The sequence below is a fragment of the Eutrema salsugineum genome, unplaced genomic scaffold (assembly GCF_000478725.1).
Source record: "Eutrema salsugineum unplaced genomic scaffold, Eutsalg1_0 scaffold_13, whole genome shotgun sequence".
NCBI lineage: Eukaryota > Viridiplantae > Streptophyta > Magnoliopsida > Brassicales > Brassicaceae > Eutrema > Eutrema salsugineum.
The window spans coordinates 1,877,831-1,897,405 of record NW_006256885.1 but is presented as its reverse complement, the minus strand read 5'-3'; the positions used below and the strand labels follow the sequence as shown (position 1 = coordinate 1,897,405).

The window sequence follows — 19,575 nt, the reverse complement described above, 5'->3', positions numbered from 1 at the left end:
CCTCTTTATCTCTCGAACTTATGCATTCTGGAATTTTTTTGTTACAATAATTACAAAAAGAATTTCAAACAGATTAAAAGCCTAACTCATCATTAAAGTTAAGGCATCAAAAGCACATGAATAAATTAGAAACCAAAAAACAAAAGAAACATTCCATAGATAGGCTGAGTTTGGATTCAGCTCACAGCATGTGGTCAAATCCTCCACCTTGATGCGTTGGAACTCGACCAACTCCAACATTGTGAACCAACTGTTGCAGCCACCTCCTTGCAATTTGATCCTCCTGAAAAGATATATACCCCAAGTTTTCAACTAAACCATCTCTTACACAACAAATTCAAAACCCGACACAAGATGTGGCAATGACTTACGCGAAGACAATTGCTAAAGGTTCCATCTTGTAACGAGCTAGGGAGACAGCTTCCGAGTGCAGCACAAGCCCTAAGCAACACACAAGATACAAAGCTCAAGCATGAAAATGCCAGGCACTTGAGAAAATATGTGATATATCATCTCTGAGGAAGTTTGGTTTGAGCTAAACCAACCTTGGGTTGTCTGATAAACGGAGATAACAACGAATGATATGCTTCAAAAGGCGTGGAGAAGGCTGTTCCACAAGTGACTGAACCATAGTGCCCAACACTCGACCAACAGCAAAAAACCGCTCTGCTGTTGTGCAGATGTAATCCATCCCCACATCATCCAACAAGATCTTCTGAACTATGAATGTGGCTACCTGTCATTATCACAGCATGTTAGTTCGTAAACAAGTTGTTCATGCACATTTTCCAAGGTAGACAACATTTCAACGGTGCAGAACCGGTTCAAGTAAACTTTTCAAACCCAGACTAGGAAATATAAATAACTCATGATGATAGATTCGTCATCTGAGATGGATACACTAAGAACAAGTTCTGGCTACGGCATTCATACAGTTAAGGGAAACAGTTACAAAAAGAACTGATACTTGTTTCTTTAGAGGGTTTCAGAAATTAGGATTTGAATTATCATTTACATCCATCGATTCGAAATGCCAAAAGTCGATCACTATAAAACAGCAAATATTAATATATACCATAAGTTTTAAGATTGTAAATAACAGAGACAATATCGAATGAAACTTTGCAGAGATGTTACGGTAAATTGGAAGGCTTACTGTTTTTGACAGCTCACTTCCCATCTCCATGGTGCGGAGGCACAGAGGAATAATCTCAGTTGAAAGAAGGAAGCTGATGACCTCTGTATCATCAACCTGGATAACAAAAAAGTGAAATAAGGAAGCTAATGACTGACCTTTTGTAATTCATACACTAACTAACAATAAGGACTATAAACCCTGCACTGACTCGTTTACACGACTTTAGTCATTCACTTTCAGCATAAATTTGGGTAGTGTAGCTCAAAGAAAGGGATTCAAGTTAGAACAAAGGGAACGTATAATTTTACCTTCACAAGTGCCCCAATGACACCTAAGCTAGTAAGCCGCAGATATTCGAAAGGTCTTGACTTACTTGTCGTATTAAGGAAGGGATAAAGGTACAATGGGATGTGAGCTGTGCATAAGAATGAGTAACAAACGAATTCATCAGTTATGGTACTTAATAAAAATCAACTGGAACCATACTAGACATAGACAAGAAACATATAAGCAATGAATTGAACATGCAGGAGGATATGATAGAAATCATTATTGTATGTATAGCCTAATCAAGCCAGCCAGATGAAAAGAACAAGAACATTACCCTTGAGAAATAACATTCTAGTGTCGGAATGAGATGCTACACACTGCAGAGTAAGACAGCAAGACAGAAGCGTGTCAAGAATTTGATGGAATCGGGAAAATACATGAACATGAGAAGCCAAGCATCCTAACACAAGAAATGGAAATCTCCATGAGAGCAGAATCATCTAACCTGAAGAAGGGCGAGTGAGTTGCAAACACGGTTCGACTGAGCAGGCGTCAGATTTGGAGGTGCAAGAACAGAGTAGATTGATACTATTTCCTGCAAGCAAACATATGAAACCCAATCAGATCATACAACACTAACACCGAATAAATAGCATTTGCTTAGTAATCCGCAGACTCGTCAATTTTAGAAGAAAGAAGTGATACCTGCAACAAGGCAGCAATGGTACCAAAAGAGTTCCACAACAGAGGCGCCAAATCCTGAAACAATTCTCTTTTCTACAAAAGAACAAACAAGTGGGGAATCACTAAATCATTTGATTTTGCCCTCTTCAGTTTTCATTTCATCCCCAAACTCAAATACTGAGATAGTCTAAAGCAAAGCAAACAGAAAGATTCGCACTTTTCAGTTTTCATTCATATGAAAAGTCCCCACTTTTGAGATAATTTTTTCACTTGTCAACATCGGTAGAACCCTAGCTTTCGTTGACGAATCGGAGAAAAGATCGAGAGCCCAGACGAGAGAATTAACGAAGGAAACATATGAGATTATTTGGATAACCTTGGAGAGCTCGAGGAGGGCATTCTCTCTGAGTTCAGGATTGCTGAGATCGAGTACCAACTGCTCTGCGGAGGCCAGATTTCGATCTTTGTTCGCCGGAGCTCCGGGAGAAGCTTGGGTCGACGTGCTTGGACCACCGAAAGGTGTGCCCATGGAGAGAGATGGAGGTAGATTCGCCATTGTTCCAGAAATCGAAAACTTGTTTCGCTTTTCTCGTATGTTTTTACTTTCTGGAGTTTCAAGACTTCTGATTCTCTCCTCTCTTCTATGTCTATTTTTGGAAATGGCAACTACGACCTTTTTTCTTCATTTTTTTTTGGGTTAAATTTTCTTCATTTTTTTCTAAACAATATTGATTTCGAATTAGATTACATCATTACAGGTAAGATCCAAGTGGTAAAAGATAAAGAAAAACCAACAATGTTTCTGCATAGACAATTTAGTGAGAACATATTTTCTAATGATATATTGGTGATACAAATCGATTTGTACCGAGTTTAAACCCAAAAAACGATTTTGTTCTGAGTCTAAAAAATTAGGAAAAAAGCACTAATGCACCATAATAGCGGACGGATTTATCATACTTTGGATTTGTCAACAATTACATAATTGAAAAAATTTAAAGTACAAATTCAAACTAAATAGATAGCAAATTCGGCTAATTAAAACTAAGTAAAAGGGGTAAATCCACTTATATATCAAATTATATCAGTATTTGAAATGTCCACTATCATATATTTTGGCTTTAAAAAAACTATAATAGAAGAAACTGGTCGTCGTTATCTATAATATTCATTTTCATTCTCCCTAACAACGATTAGATATCTTGTAGAGGTTGTGGGCAATCGCCATGAGATTGATGTACGTTTGAAAATAATTCCATTTGCATTTGTTGATTGAAGAACAGTGTTTGATTACGATAAGGATTCAATACAGGATTACATAGTTGGGGAGTTAATCCCATTTAGTCTCGGATAAAGAGTGAAGCGCTTGATCGAGTGGTCTTGGCCTAATTGATCATTAGGACTGGGCAAAATATACGTCATATTTGTTTTGATATGTTATTCGTCACAATCCGAAAAATTCGGATATCCGTAATTTTATGGAGCAAAACAAATATTAAAATTCAATATCCGTTAAAAATGGAGCAAATCACAAATACTAAAAAAAAATTAAGATGGATATCCGCTTCGCTCCAGTATAAATATATATATGTATATATAGATAGATAATAATTCATATAAAGTGTATAATTATTATATATATGTAATTTTTGTGAATTTTTGTTTATAAATTTGATTATTATAAATATTAGAACTTAATAAGTTAAAAAAATATACTTTTTTAAAAAAAATATTGTCATTTTTAGCTAAATTTTGAATTTTTATTTTAAATATATTATTATTTAAATATTTTTATGGGGCGGATCGAATATCCGGTAAATATTCAGATTTTTGGCGGATATTCAGAAAATGAATATCCGAATAATTACAGAGCGGATACAAATCGAAAAAATGATTATCCGAACGGAGCAGAGCGGATCACGGATATCTCCAACATTCAAAATATCTCCAAAATGCGTGTGCTCACTTATAACAATATTCTTTTACCTTTTACCATTTACCTTCTTCATTAATTTCCTCATTTTGTTTTTCTGTTACGATCTTATCTTGGAATATGATATTTGTTTTCTGAAAAATAATTTTAAGATTTGCTTTCACATCTAGTGGAAACTATAATTTCAATAATTTATACAGTGAAAATCTATTAATTTACCCATTAGAAAAATATAATTTTGTTGAAGGATAATTATCCAAATGGATATTTTACTGTGTCACCGCCTTTTGCTAAATCGGTAACAATATTATGTATTTAATTTGTAGTATAAATATGTAAGCTTTGCTATGAGGTGATTGATAAGAAGAAGAAGAAGCAACATCATCTTCTCCTTCCTTCTTTTATCGTCTCTTCTTCTCTTCTTTCTTGTTATATAATATAATATAATATATATATATACAAACACATATATATATATAAACATATATTCTCACCTATATATCATATAATATTTAATATGTTATCAGTACGAACGTTTTCTCGATCCGATCAAATATCAAATAGGTGAGATCTGTTTTTATACCAGAAAGGTGAGGTTTAAATTATATTAGATCTATTTATGTTTATATTTTATGGTCGGGATGATAGGCGCTGCCTTCTCCGAACCGATCGTTATGGAGGCTATGCCTTTACGATCATGATCATATGGTAAATTATGTCTCCTCAGATCAAATATATGGTTGGTTTATGATCATATGGTAGTTGACTCCTAAGATCATTACCACCATATAATAAATGTCTCGAAGACATTTAAGAAAAGTTCCTGAAGAACTAATAAAACATGTTATGTCCAGAAGACATACTTGAAAAAAAAAATGTCCCGAAGACATATATGAAAAGAAGTTCCAGAAGAACTATATAAAAAATATATATCCATAATATATGAAATCGTTCCTGAGGAACTGCTTAATATTGTCTAGAAGACGACTAACATATATACTAACTGTTTTGCGTTATATTTATTAAATTTCTGTTTCGTTATTTATTTATGTTTAACTATTTAATTCATTTTATCAATATGTTTAGACATTGAAACATGTCTTTAAAAATCAGAACTTCCGAAAGAGTTAAAGAGCTCTAGAAACTAAAAGCTCCCGAAGAGCTAAAAAGTTTTGAAAATTGTACAAAAGTTAAAAAGTTTCTGAAGAGCTAAAATTTCTGGAAGTTTCACGAGTTTAAAAAATTTCAGAAGAGATAAAAAGCTCTGGAAATTTCAAAAAATCAAAAGCTCCGAAAGAATTAGGAGCCGTGAAAATTTCCTGAATTAAAAACTCTGGAAGAGTTAAAAGCTCCTGAAGAGCTAGACATTTTAGATAAGAAAAACGTTACAGAGGACAAAACGTTCCAGAGGAACGAAACGTTCCAGCAGAAAATATATGATGGAGACATGCATAAAGATGGCAAATTGTTTAAGTAAACCTGAAATTTACTAGTATATAACATAACTAATTTAAGCCATCCCAGTGTAATAATGGTATTGAGAATTTCTGTGGTGAAGTTTTCACACATAGCATGTCATGATGAAAAGAAAAAAAAACATCATGAGAGATAAATCACCATTTTTGGTTGAACGATTATTAGATATGATGGTTGGATTTCTTTAAGCAGTTCCCAAATTATACCCGAGAAAGTGAAAATTGGTTTAAGATGAATGGGCAAGAAAAACCATCATTAGAGGGGGTATTAAGAGTCCACTAAAGGATTTGATGCATAATACAAGGCCCAAAGATGGGTTATTTGGATATGTTATGGTCCTAAAGTGGGATTCAGTTCGAGATGGATGAACTTGAAGTATCATCATCTCGAGGGGGAGAATTAAAGAATCCCATATCAAAAGTAGTTGAACATCCAGAAGATTATGTTCACACTTGAAATGAGTTTTATGGAGCGATCCAGAAGATTGCAAGATCAATAATGGTAAAATTTCTCCACGCTTTGGTATGAAGGAGCTAATGAATGAGATTTCATAAAATGAATTATCATTATGGATCCTCGTATAAATGATTTTGAACCTGAAGTTCAAAGGATAATTCATATGTAAATGCCAGACATACAATGAAAAAAAATCTCAATTCTAGCTCGAACTGCTCCAAGTATATGTCCCTGAAGGACGATTTATCAATAAAGAGTTTATGACACGTAAGAAACGTGATAGACTACTTTGGTTCCAAATATAAAATCCTCAAAAATGAAAGGAGCAAATATTTGTTAAAAAGTGGATGAATCTCTTGAAGAGATCTGTTGATATGGTTAATTATAAAATCATGTACATGAATGATATCATTGATAAAGAGATCTCGATTAACCATGTTATTACGGAAAAAAAGGAACCAAAGACAAAATAAAATCAACATAAAATAAGATGGCGCACGATTTAATATGAATGAGGATCATAAATCTACCTCCGCGGATAAGTGTAAAAAGTGAAAAGAGGCGATCACGTCTATGTTAAGCTCATATGAAAAATGAGAAATTTTTGGACCGGCAGTCCAAACATTAAAAGTAATATCAAGTCTGGCAGAAAATGAGCGACTTGAATTGCGAAGAAAAGAATCCCTGAAGGATTAATGATATCATAATTATGTTCCTGGAAACTCTACTTGATGAGTATATGTTGCATGGAGTTTAATACTTTTAGTTAAGATTAACCAGTAGATGAATCAAAGAAAATGATCCTTGATTTAGTCATAAGATATGATGCATTTTAGGAAAATTATGTTTATTTTGTTTTTGCAGGTATCTCAGTTGATCCCAGCAGGATCTAACATATAACATATAGAAAAGCTCAGATTTAAGCATTTCTAAAGAAAATGCTATTTAATCCTCCCTATAGAATATTTCGAGCTTAAATTTCGTAAAGCTTGGAAATGCTCCAAAATATTTATGTTCCTGAAGAACAAAATTTATCGGAGTAAAGTAAATGAACGTAAGGTTCAGTTAAAAAAAAAGGGGAGGTTAATGGAATCTAAAATTCTCTTGAAGAGAAAGAAAGTTAGAGAACACAATGAAAGAATTCCAGAAGAATCAGCAAAAGAAAATGTATTTGGACTTATGATCATTACACCTGAAGATGTAATGTCATTCGAGACCAAATGGATATTTATTCGAAAATAATGAGAAAACAAAGTCACAAGATATAAAACTCGGTTTGTGGCATAAAGTTTTTCTCAAAAACCGGAAATTGATGTTATTCAGTCATGGATGTAATCACATTCAGTAATATATTGATAAAAATCCAGAATGATCAAGGATGCCTGAAGCATCTAAAAACATTATTTGGTCAAGTAAGAGTTTGAAATGAGAAATCTTGGAAAGTCAAGATACTATATTTCATGAAAAAGAGCATGACTAACTCGAACTATGGACCAGAAGTCCAATGACCTGAAAAATCATACGAGTTTGTTCACTAAGGCTCTACTTATAAAAATTCCCTAAAAGATTATATATATCATTGGAATGCATCTCCTGAAGATGATGCTTCCAGGGGGAGAAATGTGATTATATGTGTGGTTGCACTCTTTTTCCCTTGCTATGGTTTTTATCCCATCGGGTTTTTCCATAACAAGGTTTTTAACGAGGCAGCAAAGAATACGCAAAATGATAAAATATCTAAAGAGGAATACTTCCAGAAGAAGTATGATAATGCGCGTAGATGCATTTTTTTCCTTACCATGGTTTTTATCCGATTGAGTTTTTCCATGATGAGGTTTTTACTGAAGCATCAAAGAAAACGCAAGAAGATATGTATCTAAAAAGTAATATATAATTCTAATGAAAATGGTTTATTACATCGACAAGATCAAGACGAATCAACGATCTATGAAGAGAATAAGATTCATCTTTTCAAGAGGAAATTATATTGTTATTTTTTTTCTCTTTATCTTATCATGGATTTTATTCTAATGGATTTTTTTATGTTAAAGTTCTTAAACGCGATAATATGTTAATAAAATGATGGATAATTAAGGAGGAGTGTTGAATTATTTAAATGGATATTTTACTGTGTCATCGTCTTTTGCTAAGTCGGTAACAATATTAAATGTATTTAATTTGTAGTGTAAATATGTAAGCTTTGCTATGAGATGATTGATAAGAAAAAGAAGCAACATCATCTTCTCCTTCCTTCTTTTATCGTCTCTTCTTCTCTTCTCTCTTGTTATATAATATAATATAATACATTTTCTGAAGGCAAGTGCCAATTTCTTCCACCGGACGATTCGACAAAATGGTGAAAGGACGCCAAGGAGAACGTGTCAGACTCTATGCCAGAGGAACCATACTTGGATACAAAGGTCAAAGTCGAACCAGTACCCAAATACGTCCCTAGTCCAAGTCGAAGAACACAACAGAGGAAGTGGCATGGTACAAAGGGAAACGAATGGCTTACATCTACAAAGCCAAGACCAAGAAGAATGGTAGTCACTACCGTTGCATTTGGGGCAAAGTCACAAGGCCTCACGGTAACAGCGGCGTGGTTCGAGCCAAATTCACATCCAACTTGCCTCCTAAATCAATGGGAGCCCGAGTTCGAGTGTTTATGTATCCGAGCAATATCTAAAACTTTGTGAACTGTTTTTTTTGTTCTGCAAGTCAAGTCTTCGTTAGTGGACCTTGTTTTGTTTGACTTTTAATATTATCTTGAAACTAAAAAAAAAAAATATATATATATATATAATACATATATATATACAAACACATATACATATATATAAACACATATTCTCACCTATATATCATATAGTATTTAATAAATTTTACCCATTCTTTTCATATCATTCAGCCAATTTTGCAGCCTATTTTCTTTTGAACCTTTTTGCTTTTTTTTTGGCAGCCAATTTTGCAGCCACGTTTTAACACTTTAAACAGTAGTGATATACCAAGAACGGTGGTTGTTTTCCAAAAGAGAAGAGCGAGAGTTACTAGTATAGTCAACAGGCCAAAAATACCTAAAAAAAAATTTTACGAGGAAATTGGTCGTTTACTAGAAAATTTATAAAAGCATTGATAATTTTTCTTTTATAAAATATTTTTTTCCATGTTCATCTTTTGCGAGATATTTCACAGTGTTGTAGGCTTGTAGCGAAGTCGCGCTGACTATAACGCCACGTCGAGTAATACGGTACTATTACAAGATGAAAAAGGCAAAGAGACATGTGTTGACAAAGATGACGTGTCAGTTAGTGCACGTCACATGCGGTTTGGCCAATGGGAAAAGGACATATTTTCAATCACTTTCCCTTATCAACTGTGGAACGTTCTAGAGCTTTTGTCGGATAATTATTTCACTGAAAAAGTGCTATTTTCTTACAAAAACTTCAACATATTTGCTCTGTTGTTTTTTCCTTCTTTTCATTGCAAAATGAGAGAAAATATTCTGATTACCTAATCGACATTAATCATGAATTGATTTTACACAAAACATAAGCATAGCGGAACCAATATCAAAATACTTTAGGCCTTCGTTGCATTTTCACAAATTAATATTCATGTATGCCTGTAAAAGCATAGTACATTATATTTATTTTTTTTTGGTTTTCCGAAATAGCTAAACGTAAGCACACCAATTTAGCATGATAAACGTCTTACATTCACGTTTATAATTTTGAAAGTATATTTATATTACAAAACTAAATGGTGTGCTGGCTGCATATTCAAATGTAAGCATATTTTAAACCACAAGCATTAACAAAAACATGTGTTTAAAAAGATTACACTCAAACAATCTAACCTTAATCAAGCACAAGCGTCTAGAAGCAATTTATCGATAATGAATTAGTTATGTTTATCTTTTGTTTTTTTGGTAGTTAAATTAGTTTTGTTACAATGATAAAGTACATACATGTGGACGTCATAATTTTGAACCTTAATTTTTTGTTGTTGTTACAATGCTATATCTGTAAGATGTACTTTCGATACATTATTGATTTGAAAAGTAGAAAAACAAAATTATAGGGATAAATACATAAATTATACGATTTTGTAGGGTTCCTTTTGCAATATTGGAAAATACGGTTATAAATACAAAAATATCTCACATCCCAATCATCACTCAAATATCTTTCTTTCCTTTTCCACTTTTTAGCTCACTTTTTGCACACCTCAGAACCTAAAATATCTCACACCACATCACTTTTACCCCCAAACCGACCCGACCCGATTCGAAACCCGACCCGATCCAAACCATGTCAGGACCTTCCACCGCCGCTTCGTCCGGAGACAACGGCCTCCGTCTATCGACCCCGACGCTAGACGCCGAGTCGCAATCGCTGTTGCAGGCAATCTCAGCTCAGGGCGGTTACGCCTATGCTCGCATGGCGGCTCTATCTGCCGCCGGCGACCAAAGCGCGGCGGAGGCGGCGCGTGATATGGCGTGGGAGCAACTTCACTCTGGTCCATGGCACTCTGTTCTCCCCGTCTGGCGCGATGCTTACTCAATGGCTTGCCTCCACGTGGCCAAGTTCCATTTCGCCGCCGGCGAGTTTGGGGAAGCCCTTGGGGCTCTCGATATGGGTCTCATCATGGGAGGCATGCTTCTCCGCAAGGACCTCCACGATTCTGTTCTCTTGGTTTCCTCTGAAGCTCGTAAGAAGACCAAGAGTCTCCAAGCTTGTGGAGATTTCAAGGGTGAGAAATTGGTCCCTGAAGTTCCCGTCGACGTCAATGAGGTGAATACATAGTTTAATCCATCGAAACTGTTAACATTTGGCAGGATCTTACAAAACCAGTTTTGTTTGATTTGTTCTGAAGAAAGACTTGAGTTTTGATACTTATGTTTGAGTTAATTGATGAAAATTGCAGGTGCTTAAGATACTACCATGCAGGTCCTTAACTTCTCGAAGAGTAGAGAAGAGGTCTGCTTTATCTTTGGAGGGGTTTCTGTGTGATTATTTTCAAACAGGTACACCTGTTGTAATAACCAATTGTATGGCTCATTGGCCAGCCAGGACCAAGTGGAACCACTTGGGCTATCTCAATGCTGTTGCTGGTAATCGAACCGTTCCCGTCGAGGTGAGCTTACTACATATCTGTCTCAAAACATCATGCTTAGTTAGTTTAACTGTTCCGTAGCTGAAAGCTGGTAAAGTTTGAAATGCTATTCAGGTGGGGAAAAACTATTTGTGCTCTGATTGGAAGCAAGAGCTTGTGACTTTTTCTAAGTTCCTTGAACGGATTCGGACCAATAAACCTTCTTCTTCCGTGGAACCTACTTATCTTGCTCAGCATCCGTTGTTTGATCAGGTATGTAATGCTTGTACCAAAATACGAATTCATACTGAACATATGGCTAATTGGTTTAACACGAATGGGCAGATAAATGAACTGAGAGGTGATATATGTATTCCTGATTACTGTTTTGTCGGTGGAGGAGAACTCCAATCTCTTAATGCGTGGTTTGGCCCGGCTGGCACAGTTACTCCTTTACACCATGATCCACATCATAACATACTTGCTCAGGTAAAAATTATGGTCTTAGATCCTTTTTCTCCTGACAATGAGCATGGCCCTGGCTTCTTGTCTGTGCTCGCTGTCTTATAAAGTTTATCCAAATGTGTTTCTTTCTGTAACCGTTTAACAACCTTGTTTCTTCTTTTGGTGTTCTTTCATAATAAAGCCATGATCATCTCTCGCTGGATTGAAGTCTGATGCCTGAACAAAAACTAAACTCTTTGACTAACCAAAGAAATCGTTTGAGAGAGAGTCTCATATTGTTTACGGAAACTTTCTCTATCTTATGGTTTTCCTTCTCCTCCTGAAATTTTGATATGCTCTTCAGGTTGTTGGTAAAAAGTATGTAAGGCTTTACCCATCCTCACTGCAAGACGAGCTTTACCCTTACTCTGAGACAATGCTCTGCAACTCTAGCCAGGTAAACTATCTCTGTCTCATTCTAAAGTCAAATCTGAGCTCGGGTTTAACATAAACGCAGAAGCTGACTCGATCCTTTGGTTCAAAACTGGGGGGGGTTTTCTACATTGGTTGAAGGTTGATCTAGACAATATCGACAAGACCGAGTTCCCAAAGGCAGTGGAGCTAGAGTTTATGGATTGTATCCTAGAGGAAGGCGAAATGCTGTACATCCCTCCCAAATGGTGGCACTATGTCCGGTCCTTAACAATGAGTTTCTCGGTTAGCTTCTGGTGGAGCAATGAAACAGATTCCTCTGACTCGTAGCAAAAGGAGTAATTTTATCTCTGTTTCGAGTTCTAAGCTCATTCCGTGTCTTAAATACACAATTATGCGGGATTTAAGAAGAAGGAAGTAGGGAAGAACACAATAGCTCCGAGCATGAGGATGTTTGTTTAGTCTACGCCTATGTTGTATAAGACAATCGAGAGCTCTTAATATAATACTTTTGTTGTATTGGAATGGTTTATCGCTGCATTAAGAAAAGAAAATAAGGGTTCAATTAGACGGAGTAAAAGAAAATGATCAAAATCAAGTCTTCAATTAGTATTTCTCTACTAGAGTATTTCATTATAATTGCATTAATCGATTGACATTAATTCTTTTATATAGTCCTACCTAACCAACGCTTTGGAGTTCGTGGATGATTAATACTCATAACCAAAAGCAATAAATGTAATTTCTTGGCACGTATATAATACCTCAACGACTCAGTTGTCACATGACAAGACAAAAAAAACCACCAAAATCCAAGGAAAAAAAAAGCCACCAAGATGTGGTCATAAGTCTCAACTCTTTTTTTTTTTCTTTCTCCTTTTTAATCTATCAGACAAGATTCTGCCAGTGATATGACAAGAAAAATAGCCAATTTAAACATGAATATATGAAAGTTTTTGACATATTCCTCACATTTATGAATGCTTAGGAAAAAAAACATGTCTTTGAGTTTCATGTGCACGCGGTTTAATACAAACCCGTCGGTGCTGAATTAGATGCGGACCGACGATGGTGAAAAGTGAAAATCCAAAGCTCGTATATATGTGTTCTCGTTTGTTTGAGAATACTGAGATGTGTGACTTGTGAGAGTATAAATGTATAATAATCTAAATATCTAATACTCCCCATTCGTATCTTAGCTTATAAGCCCAACCATAGCCCAATCCAAAAGCCAATAGTTAATCGTAAGATAAGACCAGTATTGTCAACGAAACTACAATAATTTGCGATTCGAAGATGTGTATCGTCATCTCGTAAGATAACTAAAAAAAGGAAGAATGCTTAGGAAAAAAAAAATAAAAGATACAAGAACAACACCACGTGGCGTCATGATAACCCTTCGATATGATTGTAGGCAGAGCTTATCCAACCGAACCGGCAAGTCGCATCGGAAAATCTAATCGTAGCTTCAATTATTTGCATGGGAACTCTCCCCCACTTTCAGTTCCTGTCTCTATCTTAATTTGTCTGCAAGCTTTTCTATTTAACACCTATGAATGTGCTCTAATTTATAATCCATGTGTGTGTTTCTACATATTTGTGTCCACATAATGCTATAACTAGTGTTAAAAAATCATTTAATCCCATGTTATTCAATAAATAAACCCACATGTAACAATCTTTTTAAAAAGTAATTAGTCTTCAAGAGATTACATGATTTGACTCTTGTTGTTGACTAATTTGATATGAAATTCATGATTAATGAAGATTACACGAACACACAATTTCATTATTATACGAGGTCCAAAATGTCTAAATCATATTTAAATAATTTATGTAGAAAGAAAAAAAAAGAGAGTAGACCTCTATCAAATTTTTTTTTAAAAAAAAAGCCAAGTCTTGTCCTTTTCCTTTGTTAACATTAATTTTTTAAATTATCTTTCTTTTATTTTTATTATTCGCTATTTATATGCCACAAACGTTTATCTTCTTCCCTCACCATCATCAAGTCCCATTTCCCAACACAGTCACAAAAGAGGAATCTTACAACAATGAAACTCAACGTCGTCATTTTACTCCTTCTCCTTCTAATCTCAACCGCCACGTGTTGTCCGCCGTCGGACCGCCGTGCACTGCTAGCTTTCCGGTCAGCTCTCCACGAGCCATACCTCGGCATTTTCAACTCATGGACCGGCCAAGACTGCTGCCACAACTGGTACGGCGTCAGCTGCGACTCGGTCACTCACCGAGTCGCCGACATCAACCTTCGCGGCGAGTCAGAGGACCCGATCTTCGAGCGAGCTCACCGGACCGGTTTCATGACCGGACGAATCTCTCCGGCGATCTGCAACCTCCCTCGTCTCTCCGCCATCACAATCGCCGATTGGAAAGGAATCTCCGGCGAGATTCCAAAATGCATCACACGCCTACCTTTCCTCCGTACACTCGACCTTATCGGAAACCAAATCTCTGGCGGGATCCCTAACGACATCGGCCGGTTACACCGGTTAGCTGTTTTAAACGTCGCGGATAACCGAATCTCCGGTCCAATCCCGAAATCGTTAACCAACCTCTCAAGCTTAATGCACTTGGATCTCAGAAACAACCAAATCTCCGGCGTAATCCCGCCGGATTTCGGCCGGTTAACCATGCTCAGCCGTGCATTGCTGAGCGGTAACCGAATCACGGGTCGGATACCGGAATCGCTAACCCGAATCTACCGGTTAGCTGACGTCGATCTCTCCGGTAACCAATTATACGGCACAATCCCACCGTCTCTTGGCCGTATGGCGGTTCTCGCGACGCTTAACCTCGACGGGAACAAAATCTCCGGCGAGATACCTCAGACTCTGATGACTTCGTCGGTGATGAACCTGAATCTAAGCCGGAACTTGTTGCAAGGGAAGATACCGGAAGGGTTTGGGCCAAGGTCCTACTTCACTGTTCTTGATTTGTCGTATAACAATCTCAAGGGACCAATCCCGAGATCGATCTCCGGTGCGTCGTTTATCGGTCATTTGGATCTTAGCCATAACCATCTTTGCGGGAGGATTCCGGTGGGGTCTCCGTTCGATCATCTTGAAGCGGCGTCGTTTATGTACAACGATTGTCTTTGCGGCAAACCTTTAAGAGCTTGTTTAAAAAATTGATTTTTATGTAATTTTTCTTTTAGTAGACCTTCTTATTATATTTATGATTATGCAATTTGAAAAAAAAAAACATAAATGTGCGCTACGTTAATACGTTTTGTGCTGTATGATTGATTCTTAGTTGAATTGTTGGATGACCAACATTATATACAATCCAGTTTATCACACGATTGATATCAAGTTTTACAGCAATTTTTTTTTTGCAATTAGATTGATTACTAATTATATAAAACAATAGCATCTTTGTCAGAAGTGACAAGAGTCAATATTTGGGAATATCCGAATATGGATCTATGTATCGACATGCCACACGGATACGGTTGAATATGTAGAATCGTAGCAAACTTCTTTTTTCTTACATATTCTATACTACAAATACTATATTACATAACAGTGGAATGTATTCACTTGAGTATGTTTTAGACATTTATTCTAGAGCTAAATATATAAATCATTTGGGGATAGCTACGAAAACATTTAATGCGGAAGGATTCAAATCACATGAAGAAGAGGAACGAAAAAATTAAATGAAAACATTAATGGAAAGTAGTGTGGGACTGTGGGGTAATGAATGTTAATAAAAGATAGAATAAGAAAATAAATGGGGAGAAGCATTGCATGTGAAACTCTGTAAGCATTTTGCGGTGAGTGTCAACTTCAGGACCTGTCGCTGCTTCACTACATAGGTCTACTTCTCAATTCTCATTAAAAAAAAAATGAAATTGAACTTCCTTTATCAAATTTCAAATGAAAAAGGCAAAAAGCATATGCAATTGTTACCATATCCAATCCTGGGCTTGTGTTTAGTTAAGTAATTTTCACGGCTCTATTTTTAGTTACCACTCTAAAGAAAATCCAATACTCTTCATAGCATCTATATATGATAATCTATATTAATGCAATATGCATGTGATATTTTTCAACATAGATATATACCACCTCCGATCCCTATACCAATTGTTTTTTTTTTAACTTACCACTAAATAAAAGCTGTATAGGCTTAAAGTGTGTATATTTCGGTCCCTAGTGTTTTATATAAATATGTAAATAGGTTCTCCTCTTAATGCGGAACCTCTTCCATAATGCTCGTGATCACATCCAATCCTTCAACAACTCAGCCGAACACGACGTGCTGGTCCATGTCCAGTGACCAATTCTCGGTCATGCTGAACAAGACCGTTGGTGTTCGGACCACGGTGGGACATGGAGAGGACACCTGGACGGGTATGCTTCAAGATGAACTTATTTGGTTGACTATAGGGAGTGTGTTTTGTACATTATATTACTTTTCCTTTTATTTTGCTAATATGTAAATCATTCTCGACTTTTATTTTAGTAGCGTTTCCTCATCATTCCTTTAGTTACGCTTCTTCACGTAGCTCCCTGGATTCGTGCTTAAATTACTTCTTTCTTTAGTCGCTCGTTACATAAGGATGTTGTATTACCAAAAAATAGTGAGAGTATTGGTATTATAACACTAGGCAAATAATCCCTATTACTTTTTTAGTTTGCTTAATTTAGCTAGTCGTCGAGCGCGGAATTTATAGTTGGATGATTCATGGGTTAATTATGCCAAAAAAATAAGAATTTGATATTGTAACTTGAGGTGTTAGCAATCAATAATAACGAATCGATTAAAAACACTTGGGAATAACGTTTAAACAGAGTATCTGATTCACATCTTCTTTCTACCACATTTTTAACCAAACAACCTTGTAACTCGTATCCGATCCAATACCTATTACTACATCGTTTCCTCACGACATTCCACACTAATGATTAGTGATTACTTATAACTATCTCATTTTTTTTAAAAACAAAACTTCATTTTTATCTAAATTGTGTTAGTTTTTGAAATATATTCACGATGGTTATAATATTGATATTCTCTTCTCCACTTTCTTCATAAATCCACTGCAAAGCTATACTACAAAAAAAAAGTGTGTTTTACATCACTTATTTTTTTATAGTTGCATCATGATGTAAAAGAATTTAACATGAACACAGAATCTCTCTTACACTTATATAAAATCATAAGGTGCTCATATTTGATATAAAAAAAAAGAGGGTCATATGTTTAACACTAATGCTCGATTTGCAAAAACAAAGGTTAATGGAAGTGATCTCTTCTTCTCTCATCAAAATGGCGGAAACACTCATTTTACAATAAGGGTGTTTCATCCAGTTATAAGAACTAACCAACAGTTTATTTTAGAGAAAACAATATCGTTTAACACTCATTTGGTCTAGACTTTAGATGTCAGTAAAATTAAGAATCGTTTTACACTTGTGATGATAAAAACGGTTAAATAGACTTTCAAATATTTTGTTCGCAGTATCAATATACTAGCTAAGATTTATGGTTATCGTTCAATAATTATTCAGCAGTAGCCAATCGCGATTTGTCTAAGCTCGAGGGAAAATTCAAATCCAAACGAAAAACAAAAACACAACAAAACATCCAAACGACCAAATGTGGTTATAAGGATTAAAAAATTTATCTCAAATCTAAGAAATCTGACCGCAGTTGGCGATCACCACGGGCTTGGAAGGCTTGCACCAGCCGCTCTCATCTCCGACTTGTTCCATAATGCTCGTGATCACATCCAATCCTTCAACAACTTGGCCAAACACGACGAACTCCTCGTCGTAATCCATGTTCTCATTCATGGAGATCATGAACTCAGATCCGTTCTTGTTCCCACCAAAGTTCCACATGGAGAGGATACCTGGACCGGTGTGCTTTCTGATGAAGTTCTCATCCTTGAAAAATCTTTCTTCGTAAATCGATTCGCCGCCGGTTCCAGTCCCGGCAATGAAATCTCCTCCACACAACGTATAGTTGATATCCACCCCGTGGAAGATTGATCCCTTGTAGTGGAGTGGCTTACCAAGCTTCCCCATGCCTTTCTCTCCGGTACAGAGTGCCCTGAAGTTCTCAGCCGTCTTAGGGGTCGTGTCGGCGAAGAGCTCCATCACGATCCGACCAGCCGGCTTGCCGTCCACGGTCATATCAAAGAAAACCTTAGGGTTAGCCATTTTAGGGCTTTCTGCAAGGACGGTTTCATGTTCCTTCCTAATGACGCCACCAGCCGGAGGATGAACATGATGGGCTCCATTACTAACGTTTGATCCAGGACCAGCCGGAGGATGAGCATGATGGGCTCCAATATTAACGTTTAATCCAGCACCAGCCTGTGGTCTGCCAACAGGGTTAATTTTAATTGTGTACCCAACGGGAACGTTAATTGTGACGGCTTTGTCGGTTTCATTAAAGCAAACGCTAATCTCCATTTTCGGAAATGGGTCAGAGAATTTTAGGGTTTGTTTATGCGTTGGAGAGATGATACTATGTAGAGAGAGAGAGAGAGGAACTAGTTTTAAGCTATAAGTGATTAGTGATCTTTGGATAAAATCAAAAGTGACTCTAGGGTTTACCGATAAAACAGTATTTTCGGCCTAAAATTGCAAAATTGCCGAAAAATAATGAAATAAGGTTATCGAAAAGGAAAAAAAAAAAAACTTATTTCTCCCATTCTCCTTCTTCTCGAATAAATTTGGAATCGGGTTGGCCCAACACAACACATGATCTTGAACTATTGAAAGAAATGTCCTTAAATTCTATTTTACTTAATTATTATGGCATAAATTTTGAGTGCTATATCAACGTATGCGAAGGAAACAAAAAAAAAACGTGGGTTCTCATGTGTAATGATCAGGTAATGTGCTTTATGGAAGGATTTAGAGCGTGTAATTATGATTTACACATTCCCATTTTATTCTTTACTACCACATTTTCAACCAGTTTTCCTTGTGACAATTCGTATCCAATCCAATACCCACTACTCCATGTTTTTCCTCAGCATTCTAAACTAATGACTATTTATAATTATCCTCTTTTCTTAAACTACAATTTTCAAATTTAAAATATGTTAGTTTTTTCAAATGTTTTCTTCAGACTGTGCAAGCGAAGTCTACTATACTAAAGGATTAGTATTTGTTTCAACAATACTCACGTCGGTGTAAATACATTTCTTGTTCTAACATTGATTTTTCATACAAATAAAAATCAGAAAAAACTGAATATTACCCAACAATAGAAAAAAAAAAGTGAATCTTCAACTTTGTACAGGTAAAATTCCCCACACATGAATCAGAAATCAGTAAACGGATCATTTTCATGACACACGTGCGGCAGAGAGTTTAACGGTGACGGAAGAGGCGTCGCCCTCAGTTTCTCCAAATATTCCCTAACAACAAAATCAAACCCCACCAACCGTTAAATCCCCGTCGTCTCTTAACGGAATATACGGTGGTCGTAACACTTCCGTCAATAAACCCCACTTCACACCCGCGAAAAAAGGGTGCTCCATTAACTCCGCCGCGCCACGGTGGCTACCTAACCGCCTACTCGGATTAGAGCGGTGAGGTCGTTGGGTCTTCCGGCGAGCTCGGGTTCTTTGACCAACACATTTCCAAAAGTCTCCTTCTTGCTCTTC

General features: G+C 36.2%; 4 protein-coding genes and 1 pseudogene across 4 annotated transcripts; 3 read left to right on the top strand and 2 right to left on the bottom strand.

Moving 5' to 3' along the window:
• Positions 1–10: 10 nt before the first annotated feature.
• LOC18024165 (CCR4-NOT transcription complex subunit 9) lies at positions 11–2,753 on the bottom strand. Its single transcript, XM_006406285.2, has 9 exons — positions 2,469–2,753; positions 2,114–2,185; positions 1,914–2,003; positions 1,743–1,785; positions 1,447–1,553; positions 1,157–1,252; positions 546–736; positions 372–441; positions 11–283 (listed from the first exon to the last, which is right to left on the bottom strand). The coding sequence occupies exons 1-9, from the start codon at positions 2,646–2,648 to the stop codon at positions 182–184; spliced, it is 951 nt and encodes a 316-aa protein (XP_006406348.1). The 5' UTR covers positions 2,649–2,753; the 3' UTR covers positions 11–181.
• Positions 2,754–8,277: 5,524 nt separating this feature from the next.
• Positions 8,278–8,659, top strand: LOC18024164 (annotated as a pseudogene).
• A 1,530-nt stretch (positions 8,660–10,189) lies between these two features.
• Positions 10,190–12,440, top strand: LOC18024163 (lysine-specific demethylase JMJ30). The gene is made up of 6 exons (XM_024159663.1): positions 10,190–10,750; positions 10,884–11,093; positions 11,187–11,324; positions 11,397–11,540; positions 11,860–11,952; positions 12,069–12,440. The coding sequence occupies exons 1-6, from the start codon at positions 10,268–10,270 to the stop codon at positions 12,255–12,257; spliced, it is 1,257 nt and encodes a 418-aa protein (XP_024015431.1). The 5' UTR covers positions 10,190–10,267; the 3' UTR covers positions 12,258–12,440.
• Positions 12,441–13,911: 1,471 nt separating this feature from the next.
• On the top strand, positions 13,912–15,243 carry LOC112088974 (DNA damage-repair/toleration protein DRT100). The gene has a single exon (XM_024159595.1). The coding sequence runs from the start codon at positions 13,979–13,981 to the stop codon at positions 15,074–15,076; it is 1,098 nt and encodes a 365-aa protein (XP_024015363.1). The 5' UTR covers positions 13,912–13,978; the 3' UTR covers positions 15,077–15,243.
• A 2,341-nt stretch (positions 15,244–17,584) lies between these two features.
• Positions 17,585–18,370, bottom strand: LOC18024161 (peptidyl-prolyl cis-trans isomerase CYP19-1). The gene is made up of 2 exons (XM_006406281.2): positions 18,199–18,370; positions 17,585–18,126 (listed from the first exon to the last, which is right to left on the bottom strand). Exons 1-2 carry the CDS (start codon positions 18,368–18,370, stop codon positions 17,585–17,587), a joined length of 714 nt encoding a protein of 237 aa, XP_006406344.2.
• Between the last annotated feature and the right edge of the window lie 1,205 nt (positions 18,371–19,575).